At 37.6% G+C, this 20,885-nt stretch overlaps 2 protein-coding genes across 2 annotated transcripts; both read right to left on the bottom strand.

Annotated features, from left to right (window-relative positions):
* Window positions 1-61: 61 nt before the first annotated feature.
* On the bottom strand, window positions 62-8,951 carry LOC122011752. The gene is made up of 7 exons (XM_042568132.1): window positions 8,800-8,951; window positions 6,350-7,675; window positions 6,167-6,248; window positions 5,968-6,034; window positions 661-843; window positions 509-569; window positions 62-423 (listed from the first exon to the last, which is right to left on the bottom strand). Exons 1-7 carry the CDS (start codon window positions 8,825-8,827, stop codon window positions 248-250), a joined length of 1,923 nt encoding a protein of 640 aa, XP_042424066.1. The 5' UTR covers window positions 8,828-8,951; the 3' UTR covers window positions 62-247.
* Window positions 8,952-10,231: 1,280 nt separating this feature from the next.
* LOC122011753 (fructokinase-like 2, chloroplastic) lies at window positions 10,232-15,490 on the bottom strand. Its single transcript, XM_042568133.1, has 5 exons — window positions 15,322-15,490; window positions 13,807-14,126; window positions 13,000-13,625; window positions 11,031-11,502; window positions 10,232-10,766 (listed from the first exon to the last, which is right to left on the bottom strand). Exons 1-5 carry the CDS (start codon window positions 15,360-15,362, stop codon window positions 10,555-10,557), a joined length of 1,671 nt encoding a protein of 556 aa, XP_042424067.1. The 5' UTR covers window positions 15,363-15,490; the 3' UTR covers window positions 10,232-10,554.
* Window positions 15,491-20,885: the final 5,395 nt, after the last annotated feature.

A 20,885-nucleotide genomic window follows, 5' to 3' on the forward strand; every position in this document is an offset into this window, starting at 1 on the left:
TTTCAGTATGATTTATCAATTAACAAGTGCAGAGTTACAGGTTGAAAACAACATTGTAGCATTCCTACGTTGAATGTTTAATGTTTTCTAAAAAGAATATCCAATAACTGTATGTTACAAAAAAAGGTTAACCTCCCCTTCCATTATAATAAAATGATGCCTAAATATCTCTTACAGTCTTCAGATTACATGAAAAGAGATAAATCACAATATCAACTTATATGCGACCGCCAAATTGACCTCCACTTTAAGTAGTTACAGATGAAGGTTTCTGAAATTTCTTAATAATCCGAAGGTAGAACTCCCATGATGGATCACTCTCTGTTATTGCGCTTTGACCAAAAGGATGGTCTTGAATGTACATTTGAACATTGTCAGTCATTACAAGTCTCTCCAAATAGACACGCAAATCTCCTCCTGGCCCTGTATGTATTACAAGTTAAAACTATGTGGAATGGACAGTGCAAGTAAACACCAAAAGAAACTAGCAATATAAGTGGTGAGTTACCCAAGGAATTGTCAGTTTTATCCATGGAGTTAAATGACGGTGGGAAAATAGCACTGTGTGGCTTCAGAAAACAAAAACACCAGTTATGACTAATGCAAAATCTGGGGTGCAAAGGCCATCTTACATGGAAGTTGTTTAAAAGACATCCTTACAGGGTTGCATATGGCTTTGCAAGGAGAATCGTCCACAAGCAATGTGTTTGAAGGCGAGTACTCTCCCTTTTTCCATGGTAGACCATGCTCATTGTTCCATAATCTCTTTAGTTCCTTCAGGACCAATGGCTTATGCCTATTCTCAATGGTTCTATACCCAGTATCTGTGCACTTTGACTTGTCCTGAACAAAGAGATGAATAGCACAAATGAAATGTTGTTATAAACTTTACTAAGAAGATAAATAAAGTCTATAGTCTTCGAAAGTAGTTAATAACTTGTAAGCATGCACAAATAAATTTAAAAAGTAACCATAGTTAATTGAAATTATCAAACCTAGGGGTTCTGCAATCAATAATACAACTACCAAAACTATTAGCCTGCCTGTAAGACAAGTAAATATGATACAGATGAAACAATCCTCTGGCAATCATACAAACTTCTGGATGGGAGTACGATGAGAGATTTTGACCCAGGAAAAGATGTATCTAAGGCCTCTTAATTAAGGTACATCATTTTCTATTTTTCAACTAGAAGGTCAATTGAATTATCAGTTTCAACATGAATGATCATGAGAGAAAAAATTTGTGCGCATTTTAATAACTTGTAGGTATCATGTAACAATTGCACTTAACTAGTTCAGAAAACTTGTGGTTGCTGGTTTGATATTCAAGGATTTGAAGATTTTTATTATTATTTTTGATATTTTTTATTTTTGATGATTTTTGTTTTTTTAATATTTAGGATATTTTTGATAATTTTTATCTTTTATATTTTTGAATTTTGAGTCAGTTTAGGGATTTTAAGATTGTGAGTGTGTTAAAATATTATCCTTCCCGTTAAGATTTCTTTCATTTCTTTATAAGTTAGAAATTGTTATCTATGTGTTAAGATTTTTTTTCTTTATTTGTATCTTAAAACAATTATTTGGGTTGATGTAAGAGAAGTTTTTTTTTGTTTAATAATATTTTTGTTTATTTTTCTATTTCTTGGTATTCCTCTTCGAATCAACAGGTTGTAGCAAATAGATCTCTTTAAATTCCATGAATGATCATCGTTGTCGTGATCGTGGTCATGACAAATAGGATACGATTGAGGAAGCCTCACATATCTCATCATCTAGTAAAGAAAAATCTTAAAAGTCAATAAATTCACTTATCATGATTCTGGTTCCATTTTCAAAAATCCATATCACAGTCGTGCTCAGTTCGAGGAAAATCGTAGTCAAAAGGAGTGGTATGAAGATATGGGTTTCCAATTGATCTTCTCGAGTTTTCTAGTACGTCACAGATCCAGGAATTCGTTGATTGACTTAACGAAGTGGAGATAATTTTTTATTACGAGGAAGCACTTGATTAGGTCAAAGTAAAATTAGCAGAGGTCAAGCATGGGCATGGTAAGAGCAATTGCGACGGTCACGAGACTGACAAGACAAGGTCAAGATCGGAGATTAGGAGACGAAAAAAAAAGATGAAAAATCACTTTCTTCCCTTTAGTTACACTCAAACTTTATTCTAGGGAAGATTAGGTTTCGCCTTGGAGGACAATAGCTACAACGCTCGAGATGACATGGACAGATTCAAAGATGACATGGAGGAAGAATTTGACCCAAAAGAATACCAAGATGAAGAAGACCCTGACGAAGAGGAGATAGACCCAAATGAAGCGTTGATCGAAAACCAGACGCCTACTTTGTCTAACGACAATATGTAGTCTAGTTCCTCTATTGACGAAGCCCTAATCGCCATCGTCTCGCCCTGTGTCGATCCGATGCCCCATGTTTCTTCGCAATTTTACATATTCAATCAAAATCCCACACCACCCAAAAGTCCTTTGATGACCACAATGCCAGAATGATCCTCATGGGCAAAACAGCTGTTTAATGCATTTCTATGATCAACTCCATGTGGCTGACCATCCGTGATGCTTTATCTCTTATTTTGATAAGATCACAAGGTGAAGCAATTATATTGGAGATTAAAAGGATATCAAGCATTTACACAAGCATGTGGTGTTCTTGAGGCACTATAACCTTTAAACTCTTTCTTGGCATCCTTGTGCAAATTTACTATCAATATTCCCAATAAAGAAGAGAAGAGAGGAGGATCAATGCCTCGATAGAAATCCACTGGATTTTGGAAGCATGTCTGCCTCACCTTATTGAATCCCTCCTCCGATTAATCAAAGGTGATCTCCATGACTGCCCCACGAAGAGTACCTCGCCTTCAACCTAGTCGAGGACGAAGTCAACTCCCTCACCACTTGCTCTTCCACGCCTTCGATGGCCAACTGCAAGAGTGTGTCCTCAAACCCATCGCAGAAGTCCACGCCCCCTTCCAGAACTTGCTCGATCAAGGACTATTCCCTGTTGGGGTGCAACTTGGCAGGCCTCAAGAAGGTCGACAGGCTACACCAGAAGGCTGTGATTCCCGACCACCTGGCAGAGGCGATAGCGGAGGCTTCGGCGAGGGAGGTTGGATGGGTGGATGACGAACCGTAGGAGGGGCCCTTGGTGGTCTTCATTAACTCACACAGTGGGAGGCGACATGTCTCTCTTCTCAAAGGCCGATTACAAGACCTGATCAACGAGGACTAGGTATTTGATGTAAGGTTTAAAATTTCGATCCATGCCGAGATTTTGGTCTCAGACAGGAATAATACGATTTTGGTATCGTATCATGTCGCGCCGATACGATTTCAGTATTTATTTATTTATATATAGTAATTATAAGATAAATATGTTTATGATGCATATAAAAATAAGTTGTATATTGATTTTGTATAAATTCTCAATTATTGAACAACTTAATATTGTTAGAAAAAAAAATTAAATATAATTTTTTTTAAATAAAATTGATCTATCAATAACTTAATTAAAATGGATTTATCTATAATAATAAGTATATAAATTAATACAAAGATATATAATAATTATATAAATTAACTATTTATTCATTTAATTAATTATTAATTAAATAATATATATTTTAACTAGTAAAAAAATATAAAATAATAAAAATTACCAAGAATATAAATCTAAATTATTATAATTTTTTAAATAAAATTTAAAATAATACAAAAATATTAGAATATAAATAGAATTATTATATTTTTTAAAAATTTTAAATGAAAATTAAAATATTAAAAAATAAATTTTTAGAATATTAATTAATAAAATTTATTAAATTTATTTTAATTTTAAATATATTTTTTATCTATTTTATTAGGATAATTTAATTAGGATTTATAAAAGCCTGTTCGAAATATCACACTTACCTTAATAATTGTTTAAATTAATTAAATAAATAAAAAAAAGAAAAGAAAAAAAAACCTGACACAAGGCGAGGCCCAGCGAATCGCGGGGAGGACGAGGACGCGTCCAACGGCGCAAGATGCATCATCGAACGAGTCCGACGACACCAGAGGCGTCACCAGACAGATCCGGAGGCACCGGAGGCGTCGAATGCTTCCACCGGTGCCAAAGGCGTCGCTGGAGGTGTCCCATGACGCCTTCGACTCTGGAGGTGGTGTCCCATGCCGAAGGCGTCGTGAACGCTTCCAACGCCTCCGGAAGAATCCCGATGGCGCAAGATGCATCATCGGACGAGTCCGACGACACCAGAGGCGTCACCAGACAGATCCGGAGGCACCGGAGGCGTCGAATGCTTCCGCCGGTGCCAAAGGCGTCGCTGGAGGTGTCCCATGACGCCTTCGACTCTGGAGGTGGTGTCCCATGCCGAAGGCGTCGTGAACGCTTCCAACGCCTCCGGAAGAATCCCGACTCTTCCGACACCGCTGGGGCGTCTCGCAACTCCTCCGATGTTGCCTACAACGGCGTCGAGACGAGGACGCCTCCGGTGCCGATTTCGGTCACCTGACAGAACTGTAAAAATCGTCCATGTCGGGCGGCACAGAACAACATTTCATTCCCTGATTTGATCTTTACAAAGCCTTAAAATTTTGTTCAGTATGGTTTGGCATGCTTGGAAAGGATGGCCGATCTAGGTGATGATTGTGCAAAGGCTACTCATGAAAATATGAGAGTCATGGTTGCAGGAGGTGATGGTATAGTCGGTTGGGTGTTAGGAAGCCTCGGGCAACACTTTATGAAGAGAACAGAGAGTCAAATCCTCCAACTGGGATCATTCCTCTTGGAAAAGAAAATGACCTGTCTAGGAGCTTTGGTTGGGGAGGTTCATTTCCTTTCACATGGAGGTCGGCTGTGAAAATGTCAATATACAAGGTAATTACTAGTCCAATTTGCCGTCTCGATAGCTAGCACATTGTTGTCTCAGTTCCTGTTGGAGACTTGATTGAATTGCCATACTGTCTCAGACATCTGGGCGAAAGTACAATTATACAGGATGGGTATATTGAAGGTCTCCAACCTGAAAGGGTTTCTTGATTTGATGGAATCTTCTATATTATTTTAGCATAGGAATGAATGCCCAAATTGCATATAGTTTCCATCATCCGAGTGATGAAAACCCATATTTTGCACAAGGACCATTAACAAATAAGCTGACATCTGGGTGACAGTACATTTATACAGGATGGGTATATTGAAGGTCTCCTACTTGAAAGGGTTTCTTGCTTTGATGGAATCTTCTATAATTATTTTAGCATAGGAATGGATGCTCAAGTTGCATATAATTGCCATCATCCGCATGATGAAAAACCATATCTTGCACAAGGACCATTAACAAATAAGCTGATTTATACTGGTTATACATGCAAACAAGGATGGTTTTTTACACCTTGCATCAGCAATCTTATACCTCAGAGTGTAAATATATCAACACAGTTTCAGAAGAATGTTTATTTGTTCAATTAGTCCTTATGATAATGCCCAGTGGTAGTAAGTAAACCCTGCATAGTTTTGTTTTTATGAAACCTTGCAATGAAAAATCATCCTTAAAAGAGAAAACGAAGATTCAAAATGCATCATAGAGGATGAACAAACCATTGGAAATGACTTAAAATGCTACTAATACTCAAATCTATGATGTGTATGTATTCTAGTTAAAGGCCATGTGATGTAGAAGTAAAGGATGTTCCCTATATATCTACTTTTGCATCAAAGGTCTTTAAACAACAATTACTAATGTTTCTCCTATTATTTTTATTGTGAATGAGAAGCAAAACCTTAGAATTGTCATTAACCGTGGAGGTTAAGCTACAAAAAAAAATTGACTCAAAATTTCAGAAATATAAATCATAAAATGATTGAAAGTCTCAACAATATGCACGTTATACTAAATTTAATCACTAATGTACATTCAAGAAGAAATGTTTTGAGATCACTTACCCAAATAAATAATAGTTTATGTTTCCAATTTCTCATGAGATAATCAACCACTACATCAACATTTTTTCTGCAGATAGAAAAACTGAATTATAAGTGCCACCTGCATAAAGTGAAGCTTACTGGTTGCCTCATTATGAGAAGCTTGCATTTGATAAAATTTTCAAGCATTAAAATTGAAAGACAGGAATAGTAGTCATACCTCTTTCTTGAGGACCAAACACCAACATTAAATCTTTCAAAACAAAACTTCAGAAAGTCTTCACAGAAGGGCCTTTTAAGAACTGACACAAGATTCAAATAGAGCTACCATCAGCAGTTACAATTTGTAACCAATGAAACAAGTACAATCACAAATGATAACCAAATCAACAAAATATTTGACCTAAATTTTCTCCAACTCTTGTATATGACTTTTGAGTTCTCCGACGATATAAAACGATGTCAGCAAGTAATCCATTCAGATCGAGAACAAGAAGCTTTTTCCTAGATGTGCTCAACAATTTTTCTGTGGTCAAAATAACTGCCAGATTAACACTCTCATCATGATTCTGGGTCACATCAGAAGGAGTATCATCTTTCTCCTGACCAGTCAATGCATCAGCGTGAGTATTTTCACAGTTCAGAGCCTCAGTTCCCTGAGTAGCTACTCCATCTTTAATATCTAACCTACACTCTTCCCCACAAAGTTTAGCTGATATTTCATTATGGACAGCTTCATTTTCTTTCTGGAATGAGAAACAAGCAGAGTCTTCATATGGATATGGTCGACCATGCACACTCATCCCTTCTTTCAGGCCAATAGTAAGTAATCTAGGGGCTCCTACAGAAATAGATTCACAATGATCCGTGCTAGAATTATTCAATGATCTCCTGTTCGTATGCACTATTGCACTACTGGGAATGACATCTGCAGCTATGCCACATTCAATATCTGTAGTTGGATTAAAATCATTTGAAGCAGATACTATATCAGAAACATTAGCATCTGACACAGTAGCAGCAGCTGATTTAATGCCATAATCAACACTGCCAAAGCTCCTTTGCCTTCCCTCATCCTTCCCACCTTGGCTAGAATTGGCGAATACAAACTTGCTTAAGCTAGCGGACATCTCAGATGATCTGTTGATTTTGTTAGGTGTGGCCTGATTAGAACACTTATTGGAATCACTCTTTTTGACACTGCTTTCAGGATGCACATCTCTTTTTATTTCGTCAGCGAGATGGAAGTCACGAGGTTTCCTTTTCCTCCACCTACTCCTCCGTACTTTTCTATTTGCAACTTTGGGTGATGATGATGATCCATTTCTCAAGGATACTGTGTTGTCGCATCCATGGGTGACTGAAACCAAATCTGAAATCCTAGAACATGAATTGGAAGCCTCAGTGCCCAAGGATCTATTCTTCCTATTCCTTTTGTATCTCCGACGACTTTTATTTCCATGAGATTGGGTCTCTTCAGTGACTCTAGAGACAACAATACCATCTTCATAATCCCTACTGTTTGCTTTATTCTTTGAGTTGGTTACTTGGGTATCATGTGACCTTGATTGACTATTGTGGCTCCTTGACCCAATTGTGCTACCAGAGACTGGGGAAGAGCAACTGCTATCTGGAAAATTTCTTTTGTTAATATGATTTCTTCGTCTCACTCTTCTCAAGCGTTTCTCCACTGTATCCCTTCTCTTTATTCTTGAATGTGATAGATGACCTACAGCATCAATTGATCAAAAAAAAAAAATTTCTTATTTGACTAGGTTGCTAATGAAGCACCGAGAGTTATATATGAGAATGCAAGGAACCAAACAGATAGTGATTTCAGGAACAAAAATGACCAGAACAAATTGGACTACATAATCAAGCTGCCATGTACCTAGATTGCCAGATCTTTGACCTGCTTTAATTAGTCTCTAGTATGTTTCAAAGAACTTCATGTGAGATAAACAGACATCACTTTGAATAACAAAGGGGTGTTATGATGCAAAGACATGACAATCCTTCAGAAACAATGTAGGTACCGTATCCTACATCAGTGATCAAGGTAAGAGACACTTAAACTTGAACTAAGTTTACAGATTGAACTAAATTGCAGAATGATGGTCAAGGTTTCAAACATAATTAGGAACAAATATTACAGAGCACCCTTTCATTCATATCTTACTCTGTACAAAGATGTATGATGATAGGCATTTCTATCTTTGTGAGGACATCGTCTCATATCCAAAAGTATTTATATTTGAAATGACAATTATTCCTTCCCCTTTTCCATTGTGTTGGAACATCCCACCAACCCATTTATCTAAGTTCCTTTCTTAGAGGATAAGGTAAAGATCTCCTTAAAAGTTCATTTCAAGAGTGGTGATGTTCCTACATCTAACATCATACAAGTACAACTTCCACCTTGACTATCTATACAAAAAAAATAAATTAATCAGAAAGAAAATAAACAAGAGACCAACACAACAAATATATCAAGCCACGGATTCAGCAGCAAAGAGATCAACTTCAACTTTACAAGAATTTACAATCAATAAATTTTCCAAGAACTTACAATCAAATAAGTGCTTCAGATGAAAGAAAAACAGGAAAACAAAACTACCAGGGCTAGATTGGACAGGCAGAGCGGATGAAGAAGGAACGAAGCGAGATAACAAATCTCTAGTAGCCAGAGTAAGAAGCATAATTTCACAAAATAAAACGGGTTCATACGTGCGATAAGAATTAAAGCAGAGTAAAACTATATTCACTTCGATCTACCGGAAGCCAAATTGTTGGAAAGTGCAACACTGGAATCGCTCAAGAGATAGGAAAAGAGGGGAGGGTATCCTCGCTCACCTGAGTCAGGGCATTTCCGCTTCACCATGAGCTTCCTCTACCCTTTTCTCCGTCGAGGTTTCGTTGGTTCGAGACGAATCAAATCAGACCTAGGAGGGGGATCTTGTTATTATCAGAATTGGATTGGCCCGATCCTGTAACAGATTCTGCTTTTATCAACCGTCAAAGATTAATCAAACGGTGCCTATACTTTCTCGCTTATTATAATTAGCCTTGGAATTGGACCGGCCCATTTCCTCGCTCCGGCCATGCCCTAGCGTCGATTAGGGGTTTTTTTTTTGTAATCCAATCGATTAGGGGTTTTTAAGCTTATAGAAAAAGGTCAAAGAAAGGAATGGCTTACTCATTCCATATTATTTATCTAATAAGTTTAGATAATTTATTTATAAATAAGCATATAAAAATACTTTATTAGTAAAAGAATTATTAATTCTAATAATAAATTTCACGATGATCTATTTTAAAATATATTAAATTCATCTCTAATGAGCATCCATATTAGTTTATATAAAATCAATGACTGTCCTAAATTTTATATTTTTTTAGTAAAAAAAAAATCACTTTTCTCTCTCAATTCTCTAATTATGAATAAAACTTTCTATCATAAAAATAAAATAATATTTTTTTTCAATCTCTCCATTCTAAATTCTCTACTATTACAATTATAATAATAAAAAATAAGAAAAAGAAGAAATTAATTAAAAATCAATATAATGAAAATTTTAGGATAGCTGATATAGTATGTAATGAAAAGTGATTGTTTAAATTTATAAAATAGATGATTTAGTTCAAATTTTCGAGATATGATAGAGAAATTGATATAGACGCTCTGGCATGTAATGTTAATGGTGGGTTGAGGTCTTCGTTTCGATAGCTTTAACATTTTTATTATTTGTTTGGTAATTTGAATATTTAGTTCTCTGACCCGATTAATTATGGAAATGATTGATCCGTTCTCATAAAAATTTTTCATCAGAGATAAATCGGGAAATACTTGTGAAAACTCATTCAAGCAGTTTGTCATTCACCTAATGCACCACAAGTGAAATTTGAAGCTTAGATGTTTGATTGATCGGACTTAACCACTGTCCCTTAACCCTGAGACAATTTTAATATTTAAACTTTAGGTTTTAAATCATGTATTTTATTTTAAAATTATCAAATTATATACCGATTTCTCAAAATATTCCTCAGTTTATAGCTAATTATCTCAATTTTTTAAATTATCAACGTTTTAAATTTATAATTTCTTTAATTATTTTGAGTTAAAACTGTTAATATGAAATTTTCATCAATCAAATAGATTCATATGTCACTATCATCCACTCAATCTCATCCAGTAGTATGAGGCGTATTTCAGGTGCACAGGTTGAACAGCCTAAACAATGAAGAAAAAGAAACAGAAAAAAAAAAGTAATGCTTATGCTTGAGTTATTTTGCTGTTTGCGTAGATTTCAAGATCGAGGCAAAGATATGTTTTCAAAGCTTGTTACAAGTATTAGCCACTACCAAGTTTTTTGATATCTCAAACAAACTACACTTTAAATAACTAGAAAAAACAATAACAGGCTTTGCATATACAAATTACCAATGTCATAAGACACGCTAGAAACTCCAAAATCTTGATACCTCTTTGCTCAGGGTGACTACTTTCTAGTAGCTGGTGTTAGGATCATCCCAACTCAGTGGAGATGAAATTTACTCTGGAACCTCAAAAATCTTCCAAAAAGATGTTAAAATTGGTGAAACAAATTCTTACACCGTGCGATATTCTCTTTCAGTAATTGACTTAATTCTGCCTTCTTCGTACTCCGATGCATCCATACCTTCTTTAGGAGGGAAACCACGAACTCTAGCAAGTAACCACTGGTCAGTGACTCCACAATTAATTGCATACTTGATTGAGTGTTCCAAGTACCCCTTGTCGGTAATTAAGTCAGGTTGGACTGTTAACATTCTCATCAGTGCTGAAAAAGAAGAAAGATATCAGAAAATGTCGCAATTCACTTAAAGTGCTTCAGGAGTTGTGTTGATACATTTAAATGGAAGAAGAAATGAAACGATAGTTAGTAATGGTGATTTAACAAGAAATATAAACTGCAATAACGTTTGCTTGTAACCTAAATTAAAAAGAACAAAAACAAATGCAAAGGGTATTGTGTGCTTTATTTTGAACTAAATAAATGCTGAGTGAATGTGCCATGTTAATGAAAGGGGAATAAAATCCATACCAGCAACCATGGCATCACCAGATGCTGACATGTCACCTGTGAAGGGAGTAATAGGGGCATCCTCCATCCCATGAACTGATCCATTGGCATCTGCTGTATAGTAGTGTACTTTAGAAGTTCCATTTGTCATAAAAAGGACCTTGAGGTCTTCGTGCCATAACTGCATAACCGTTTCTGATTTGTGGTGAATAAATTTCGACTTGTCGTTATCCTTGGTATCAAACTTCTCCAAAGGCTCAATACCACAAAGAAACTCAAGTTCTTGTTTGGTCAATTCAATTACATTGGCATGCTTCCATGCTTCCTGTATAATGGCTTTAGTGTTTTCACTAGATTTCCAAAGTGGCAGAGGGAGGTTAAGATCAAAAAATATGACACCCCCAAATTTCTTGGAAACTTTGATGGCTTGCAAGGTTGTAGGTCTCATGTTTTGGTCAAGCAAAGATGAAGAATTAAAATAGAACATTTTTGCCTGCAACAAGAACATCAAATGATATTTCCATTGCACAATAATGAGGTTAAATGCATCAACAGACAAGTTTAACTAAATGCTTTACCTGAAGGATCAATTGCAATGTTTTATATACACCTTGCGATATAAATCAGTAGAAAGGAAAAACTTCAAATAAAGTTAGGATCCTTGCTTCATGTAGTCATTTTGCAAACCTAACTAAAATATAACTATTTTCTTTAGTACAAACAAAAATATAACTATTTTCCTCAGTATAAACATTGAATGTAGATCAGTCAATTTCCCAACATTCACAGAAGAGTTGTCAATTGGATCTATCAGGAGGAGAGTATACTATGTAATGATCTTTATCATAAGCCATCAATAGAGAGGTTAAATCTGTTAAGTTATTTTTCTCAATCAATTAGAATCTACAATTCTTTGTGAAGGGGGGCGACTTGGTGCAACGGTAAAGTTGCCCCCGTGTGAGATCTAGAGGTCACGGGTTCGAGTTTTGGAAACAGCCTCTTGCACAGCAGGATAAGGCTGTGTATAATAGACGCTTCCCCAAGATCTCGCATTGGCGGAAGCTTCGTGCACCCGACTACCTTTTTTAATTAGAATCTGCAAAACATCATCCATGATTGATAAACCATCATTCAAAGAAGAAATAGATTTGAATCACTGTTATAAATGCAAGATCAACTAATTGGTTTTTTCTTTTAGTTTTATTTGCGGATGGTAGGCACTGTAAGTAAAAGAATTCTAAACATTAGATTCTAACCAAGTTGAGATTTCCAGAGACAAATCTTCCAAATGATTACCAGATTGCTTATTTATAATAAACCAAATATGACTTTCAAGCTAGTTTGTTTTGTAGTAGAAAGAGATCATATTATAATAAACCATCATGTTCCCATATTAAACATCGATGACAAGGCTCAAATATAAGATCTACTGGTTACTGGATGTTATTTATGTTAATTAACCCTTTACAATAATTTTTCACCTAACTACATGGATTGAAACAGGACAATTTTGGCTATATGCAAGCATTTAGTAGTCTTACATCCAGATTGTTGACTTCGTATCTACAGCAAATCATCAATTAATTCTTAGAGAACATATTATAGAAAGCATAGATTGACTACGCTTCCATGTCCCGTAGCATGACTTAGTTTCCCTGGAGTTCATATGTTGATGCAATAATAACTCTTGATGAAACCAACAAGAAGGGAAGATTTAGTCACTGAACGAGTACTAAGAGTAAAAATGAGAAAAATTTGTGTTAACTAACTACTTAAATGCACTCGAGTAAGTGATATCTGAAAGTAAAACGTTTTTAGAATCCAAAGGAATAGTTTTGTTAATTTTAATTTTGTGACATGAAATAGTTCTGCAATCAAGTGATTTTCTGAGACTTTCATAACTTGCCAGGTTCCATCCAGATATAAATCAGATATTAGCATTACCAAATTATAAAAACTGAAGAACAACAGCATGGCTAAGTGGTGATACCTCCTTTAGGGCATCAATATCTATGTCGGAGCTCAAAAAACTATCCTCCGCGCAAGGTCTTGAGCAACTCACTTTGAGGCCCCCCCTTCTAGAAATTTTCATGTAGGATACTGCTGTATACCTTGAACTATCAAGTGTGATAGAACGAGTTCGTACATTATTTATGTTTAAATGATACAACATGTTCTGACCATATTCATCATCCCCAAGTTTTCCCATGAATGCAACTCGACCACCTATAGCAGCAAGAGCTATGGCAACACTGGATGCTGGCCCTCCAGGCGCTCTGAAAAATTTCTCTGGTGACCAAAACATGTCCTTCATTGACTCATGTATATCGTGGTTTATCAATCTATTAGCTGACCTTCCAGAAGGTAAGAATGAATACTGTGCAGCTCCAAAGCAGCAAACAAGAGGAGGCCAAGCATAAGTGTGACTAATATCCTCACCATCATCATCTGCTATTTGCAGCTCTTGCTGTTCTCTATTTGACAAATCTGCCTCTGTGAGGTTGTCGTGAATACTAAGTTCTTTCAAATTCAGTTCTGTCAATTCAGTCTTTTTAGAAGACCTCCGACCAGCTCTTTTCACAGTTTTCTCCTCTTGGGAAATTGGTAACTGACTAACTGTATGTATCAATATATCAATATTAAGATCTGGATAAATAATTTTCAAAACCTCCTGACTATGCTCTGTTGCAACAGTGACTAAATTATATTTGAGGGATAACAATAGCTGCATTACATTTTGAAATACCAAAACTAAGATAAGAAGAATGAAACTGTAAAAATATAGTAGGGAGCATACCTTTCTTCCTGGGTTTTCTTGTCGTTTTCTTAGAATCTCCAGATGGCACTAAAGTAGTACTCTCTTCAACCGTACTACTGACCGTTTCCATAGGACTTTGTTCTAGATTATCAGCAGGAGTTTTCTTTCTGCTACGCCTTGGAGTACGTGGAGTGGTCTTAGATCCTTTTCTAGGACTCACCATATTGGCTTTATCTTCCTCGCCGAGTGCTTGAGATTCTCCCTTGGAGACTGCTGAGATACCCTTCTTCTGGAGTCTCAAACAAGTAATATCATGTATGCTTGATCGAGAAATAATAAGTCTACAATCTGAGAGGTCCCTGTAAGATATATAATGTCATTGCAAGCATACCCTAGAAATTTCTAAGACACTCAATCTCAAGTGTCTCCCTCTTGCATTCTCTCTCTGCTCTAAGAATTATGATATGTTGAAAGTTCATTACGTCGTAAAATTTTAAGCCCTCATATTTTGAAACAAAGGTCACGATTGCTGACAATCGTAACTAAGGAGGCCAATATTGAAAAGAAAGAGATTCTAACTCCTGCCTCAACCTTAGACGTTATCTAAAAGGGTGCCGACTGCCGAAGGGATGCATCAATAAAGTCCAATGATTACAATTGAAAGCTACGTCAACTATCCAAAAATGTGTCAACTAAGTTTGACAACTATGCATCAAAGGCAACTAAACCATAAGGTTGACTCTGACAATCTGAATGGGTACGTTGAATAATTATTGAGTCATCAACTACCAGAAGAGGTGTTATCTAATTTGAAAGGACATGAGAGGTGTCTAAACTACCCAAAGAGGCACTTTGACTACCCAAGTAGGCACATCAATCTACAATGGTGCCTTAACTACCCAAATGGGTATGTTTATAAATTGAAAATTTGTGATCTTCATCATCAGTCCACTCTTTTGAGCCACTAACGAGACAATGACTAACCATCAGAAGGACAGAAGATAATCAATCTAGTGTAATAAAAAAGTAAGTGCTGACTTAGTTTTATGTGAGATAATAAATAATAATTATTTTTGGCATTCTTTCAGTAATTGGAGATATATATTGACAACTATGAAAAACAAATCCATGACCATGATATAATGCAATCAAAAAGTGATTAGTGACAGTAAAATTCAGAAGAAATGAGAGCACTACTGGTTTCTCCTTGTCTTTTTACTCGAAAACCTGTGCTTCTAGTTATTGGTACAACTCCCTCATGATAAATATCTAAAAGAGTTGAAGATAACAACTGACCTTCAGAATTTTTTTCACTAAGTATCTGATATTATGTCTAACAAATTATAAAACCCCAAAATTAAATGATTGTGAATGAAAGTGTGGGGGGAAAAAACTAATCGGATGCAAGAGCAAGAAAATATAATTTTGAGGCTGAGAGGTTCAAGAAGGACAAGTGTAACTCTTGGGTGCATATGGTGGCCTAATTAAGTAGGCTAAACTGTGGAACTCAGGACGACTATAATTTGGAAATAAACGAACGAGAATGAATTAGACCTGAGAAAAGGGCGAGGGCAAGTCGAGAGGAGACACGCCATTGTTTCGAGCAGCTGCTTCGACACGCGCCTTTATCTCCTTCGCCGAATGCAAAACCTCGTCTTCTGGGGCTCTGGTGGCGGAGATTTTGCAGCCTCCGTCGATGGGTTTTAGCTATCCGCCGAGGGAACGGTGAAAAAAGGAAATCAAGAATCAAAATAGATCATTTCATCTGAAATGACTACTTTGCCCATTATCTTTTCAAAAGAGCCCATCCGATTCTGCATATTTTGTTTATGGACACAAACGCCCTTAACGATATTAATAAAATATTTGACAGATTTGTAAGACACACACAAAGAGGTCTCTCCTTCTCCGTGTAATACGATAAAATCATAACACATATATAATTTATACTTTGGTTAAATTAAATCTCTTTTTTTAATATTTTTTATGATAAAAATTACTTAATTAGATTTAACACAACAAAAACATATACTTTTTTTTCTACTTCATTTGTCTCATAAATTTAAAGCACAATTTATGATAGGTAAATTCAAAATAAATAAATATATATAAGGATATAACATACTGTGTGCTGGTACCTTCCATAAGTGCCCAACATGGGCCGACTTTAGGCATAGGCATTAAGGCATAATGTCTATGCCTAAGATCCTAATTTTTATTGAGGTCCAATATTTTTAAAATATTAAATATATTTTTATGTATTTTTTAAGGAGAATAAAAAAAATAAGATTCATGTGATAAAAGATTGAACAATTTCATTCTCTAAAAGGTTGGAGCTATTATTTTTAATATATTATATATATTTTTATAATATGATCCATGTAATTAAAGATTTACATGATCTTCATCTCTAATCAAAGCTTCTGATTTCATAAAAATCTCATTATGGTTCTAATGGATAAAATCATAAAGAGACTCTCTTATTTTAATAAATTAAGTTTATTTTTAATTATAGATGTTATTTTATAAGATCAAATTTATTCCTTTTCAATATCTCTCAATCCTAGTATTTTCTTGTTTTTTAGTTCTCCTCTTCTCCTTTTCCAACTCCTCTTGCTTGTTGAAATTGGAGAAGAAAAATCATACCTAACACTAACACGCTAATCCGATTAATTAAATTCAAATGTTGATTGATCCGGCTGTAAGAATGGGGGGCCCACCCTCTGAAGGGTCCCAGCCTAAGGACGGATGGAAGGCTGGTCAAGCGGGTAAGGGTCCTAGCGGAGCTAGAAATAACCCATCCATGGGCTTGGGTTTCCGACGCCAAGACAGGAGGATCGAAGGGCCGAGCGGGAGTCCGCTCGGCTGGAACCGAAGGGCCGAGCGGGTCGTCCGTTCGGCCAAGATAAGGGCGAGGGTAGGGGTGGCAATTTTTGACCCGACACGAAAACACAACCCGAACCGAACACGAAAAAATCAGGTTAGGGTTGGGTAGTTTCGGGTTCGGGTCGAAATCGGGTCGACCCATTTGACCCAATTAATAAACAGGTCGGGTTCGGGTCAACCTGAAATGACCCGATTACAACCCGCGAACCCGTTTATAAATAATTATAAATTTAAACTAAAATTACAAATTTAAAAAAGTTAAAAACCCTAAACATATCTTATGCTATTGATTGCAATGTTGCTGTGGCTTATCATTTATGATATGAATTTTCAATTTGTGTAGATAAATGTTATTTTTAATTTTTAATTAAATATACAAATTTTATTTAATGAATTCAGGTCATATTCGGGTCAAACGGGTCAAACGGGTTAAACGGGTCAAACGGGTCGAACGAGTTAAACGGGTCAAGCGGGTTAAACGGGTCAAACGGGTCGGGTTCGGGTCGGGTTCGGGTCAAATGCAAATAAACAGATCAGGTTCAGGTTCAGGTTGAATATTTTGACCCCGAAATAATAATCAGGTCGGGTTCAGGTTGTCATTTGCCAACCCGCCAACCTGCCAACCCGAACCTGTCAACCCGAACCCGAACCGAATTGTCACCCCTAGGCGAGGGTACAAAGGGGGCCGAGCGGCCTATGCGCTCGGCTCGGGGTGTGGGATATCAGCAGAAGCATGTCTGATGATTAGGCCGTACACAAGATCGCACGATGGAGGATCTTGCCGTCACATCATGGAAAGGTTGATACAGTAGCAGTATGGCCTCATGGACGTCTTCCTGACAGATCCATATCTGGGCATGGCCCTTCTGACAGACTCATACCTGGGCATGGTCAAAAGCAGGTGGTTGCTTTGATTGGCGCGCCCAGGCTTCTTTGAGAGGTCTATATAAGGTCTCCATTTCTTCACCGGAGGTACACGAGTCTTCTACTCAAAAGCCACTTCTTTGCTATTTCCTCGCCTGACTTGAGCGTCGGAGGGCCGTCGCCGGGACACCCCTCCCGGCTCGGTTTTGTTGCAGGTTCGCCGGAGCACCTGAGGATCCAGTAGGGAGCGCCACGTCCCCAGCGTTCGTTGACCCCTGGTTCGGACAGGATCAATTTGGCGCCGTCTGTGGGAACGCTCCTGCATCTGAACAGAGACAATGGACGAGGCTGGAAGAATACACAATGTGGCACTCTCACAAGAAGAGTTGGACGCTCTGGTCGAGATGAGGGCCGCCAAACTTGTGGAGCAAAAACAGAAAGCATCAGCCGAACGGCCGGAGCAACAAGCAACATCTGCGTCTGGTGGCCGAGCGGAAGCACCTCAAGCCACCGTCGTATTCCATCGGGCCTTATTTCGCACCCCTGAAGCCGCACCAGCTCGAAGAGATAGAGGCTCTTCTTCAGACGAAATGCCAAGGCGGGATGACAGAAAAGGGAAAGCTCCCCGGGCGGACTCATCTCCCGAGCGGATCAATCGCCAATTCTCGGAGGCTATTCTACGAGACCCTTTACCCAAGCACTACGTGCCTCCGACGATCGGCGAGTGCAACGGAACAACGGACCCGGATGATCATCTGGGTAAGTTTGATAACACAGCTACACTCCATCAATATATAGATGGAGTAAAGTGTCGCGTCTTCCTTACAACTCTCTCGGGATCGACTCAACGGTGGTTTCGGAGGCTGCCGGACGGGTCCATCACTAGCTTCAAGGACTTCCGAACGGCCTTCCTCCACCACTTCGCTAGCAGTCGGCGTTATCAGAAGACAAGTGTCAGCTTGTTTGCCATTAAGCAAGAGTCGAGAGAATCGCTTCGAGCCTACATCCAGCGATTCAACCAAGTGGTGATGGATATCCCAACGGCCACATCGGAGACGATGATGAATGCCTTCACTCAGGGCCTTGTGGATGGGGACTTCTTCCGGTCGCTCATCCGAAAGCCGCCCCGAGATTATGATCATATGCTACATCGGGCCAACGAATACATAAACGTGGAAGAAGCACAAGCCGCCCGGAAAAAGGAAACTCCCACCGAGCGGAAACAGCACGCCGCTCAACAGCCACCTAGAGGACCGAGAGCTGAAGCAATCCGATCCCCCCACGCCAGGTCGCACGTACAAGAAGTGGCTGCCGCTCGGCCCAAGCCAAAGAAGAGGTGGACCCCTATGTTCTGCTCCTTCCACCAGACGAATACGCACAACACGAAGGATTGTCGAAGTCTTCCCTTCGTGGCCAATCCCGTTCCCAGGAATGCCGAACGACGGTCTCCTCCCATCGACAGGAGACAAAGGTGTTGGTTGCTACTCGGAAAACCTATAGGTTCCACTGTACAAAAATTTTGTACAAAGGTCTGAACCTTTTCCTAGCTACCATGTGTTCTTTTAAATTAAATTTTGGATCGCCTGCGGAACTTAACACGTTTGATCCAAAACTTAATCTATTTGTTCTTTTAGGTTTTGACTTGGATCTCCTGCGGAACTTAACACGTTCGACCCAAGTCTCCTTAAGTTATTAATTCCATTAAATATTAATTTCCATAAAAGGTTCCCAGTACTGACGTGGCGAGGCACATGACCTTCTTGGATATGGGAGCAACCACCACCGACTAGACAAAACCTTTAATAGAAAGCTAATATTTAATTTCCTAAAATAACTTTAGGTTAACCAAAGAGAACAATCAAATCACAAGGAAAAGAAAGAAACAAAAGAACACAACTTCGAAAAACATATTCGAAATACTAGAACGTAAGCCTCTTGTATTTGGTATTATTTCCATAAATAACTAGCATGATGCGGAAATAGAAATTACTAGTTATACCTTGTAGAAAAAACCTCTTGATCTTCTACCGTATTCCTCTTCTAACCTCGAACGTTGTGTGGGCAACGATCTTCCAAGATGAGAAACCACCAACCACCTTCTTCTCCTCCAAGCAAGGTTCGGCCACAAAAGAAAAGCTTTACCAAGGAGAAAAACCAAAATACTAACCAAGCTCCAAGAGATGCTAGCTTTCTCTCCTTCTTCTTCTTCTTCTCCGAGTAGTATCCGGCCACCACAAGAACTCCAAGGGAGAGGGAGAGGTTCGGCCACCACAAGAGGAAGAGAAGGAGATGATGGCCGGCCACACCAAGGAACAAAAGAGGAGAGGAATAATAGATCTTGTGTCTCGTGAAGGCACCTCACCCCTTCTTTTATATTCCTTGGCCTAGGTAAATTAGGAAATTTAATTACAATAAATTTTCCTTAATTTTCTTGACATGATTTAATTGAGAAAATAAAATAATATTTCCCCAATTAAACAATGATGGTCGGCCAAATCAATAGGAAGCAAATTGGACAAGTTTCAATCAACAATTAAAACTTTCCTTATTTGTTTCGGAAATTTTAAAAATAAAATTTCTCTTTAAAATCTCTTCATGGTTAATAAAAGGAAATATCTATAATTTTAATTTTATTAACATGTGAATAATTTTAAAGAGAAAATAAAACATCTCTCCAATCTACAAATAAGGAAAGAGATCTAATCTCTTTCTTTAATCTTTTGTAAATCTTTTACAAGAGAAATATTTTAATTTTAATTCTCTTTTAAATTAAATCTTCCACATAATAATAAACATTAAAATTAAATTTTCTTTTTAATTAATTATGGCCGTCCCTACTAGCTTGGGTTCAAGCTAGGGCCGGCCACCTTAAACCCAAGCTTAGGCCCTAGCTTGGTTCCCAAGCTAGCTTGGCTGGCCCCCTTTAGGTGGGTATAGAAGGTGGGTATATGTGGGTATAGTACTCTATAAATAAGAGGCTACGATAGGGACCGAGAGGAGGAATTGGTTTTGGTCTCCGATAAAATTAAGCATCCCGTCGCTTCGAACACACAACTTAATTTTATCAATGATAATTCATTCCACTAGAGAACTATCATTGAACTACCGCACCAATCCCAAATTACATTTTGGGCTCCTTCTTATTATGAGTGTGTTAGTCTCCCGTGTTTAAGATATCGAATGTCCACTAATTAAGTGAGTTACCGACAACTCATTTAATTAATATCTAAGTCCAAGAGTAGTACCACTCAACCTTATTATCATGTCGGACTAAGTCCACCTGCAAGGTTTAACATGACAATCTTTATGAGCTCCTCTTGAGGACATTATCAACCTAGTATCACTAGGACACAGTTTCCTTCTATAAT

The sequence above is a fragment of the Zingiber officinale genome, chromosome 8A (genome assembly GCF_018446385.1).
Source record: "Zingiber officinale cultivar Zhangliang chromosome 8A, Zo_v1.1, whole genome shotgun sequence".
Lineage (NCBI taxonomy): Eukaryota > Viridiplantae > Streptophyta > Magnoliopsida > Zingiberales > Zingiberaceae > Zingiber > Zingiber officinale.

Coding starts and splice junctions, on each gene's coding strand:
- LOC122011752 (XM_042568132.1), bottom strand. CDS start 8,827: ATGGTGAAGCGGAAATGCCCTGACTCAG. Junction 6,249..6,349: donor AAGAGTTGGAGAAAATTTAG/GTCAAATATTTT, acceptor ATCTTGTGTCAG/TTCTTAAAAGGCCCTTCTGT. Junction 424..508: donor TAAAACTGACAATTCCTTGG/GTAACTCACCAC, acceptor TAATACATACAG/GGCCAGGAGGAGATTTGCGT.
- LOC122011753 (XM_042568133.1), bottom strand. CDS start 15,362: ATGGCGTGTCTCCTCTCGACTTGCCCTCGCCCTTTTCTCAG. Junction 11,503..12,999: donor ATATTGATGCCCTAAAGGAG/GTATCACCACTT, acceptor TTCTTGTTGCAG/GCAAAAATGTTCTATTTTAA. Junction 10,767..11,030: donor TGGTGATGCCATGGTTGCTG/GTATGGATTTTA, acceptor CTTCTTTTTCAG/CACTGATGAGAATGTTAACA.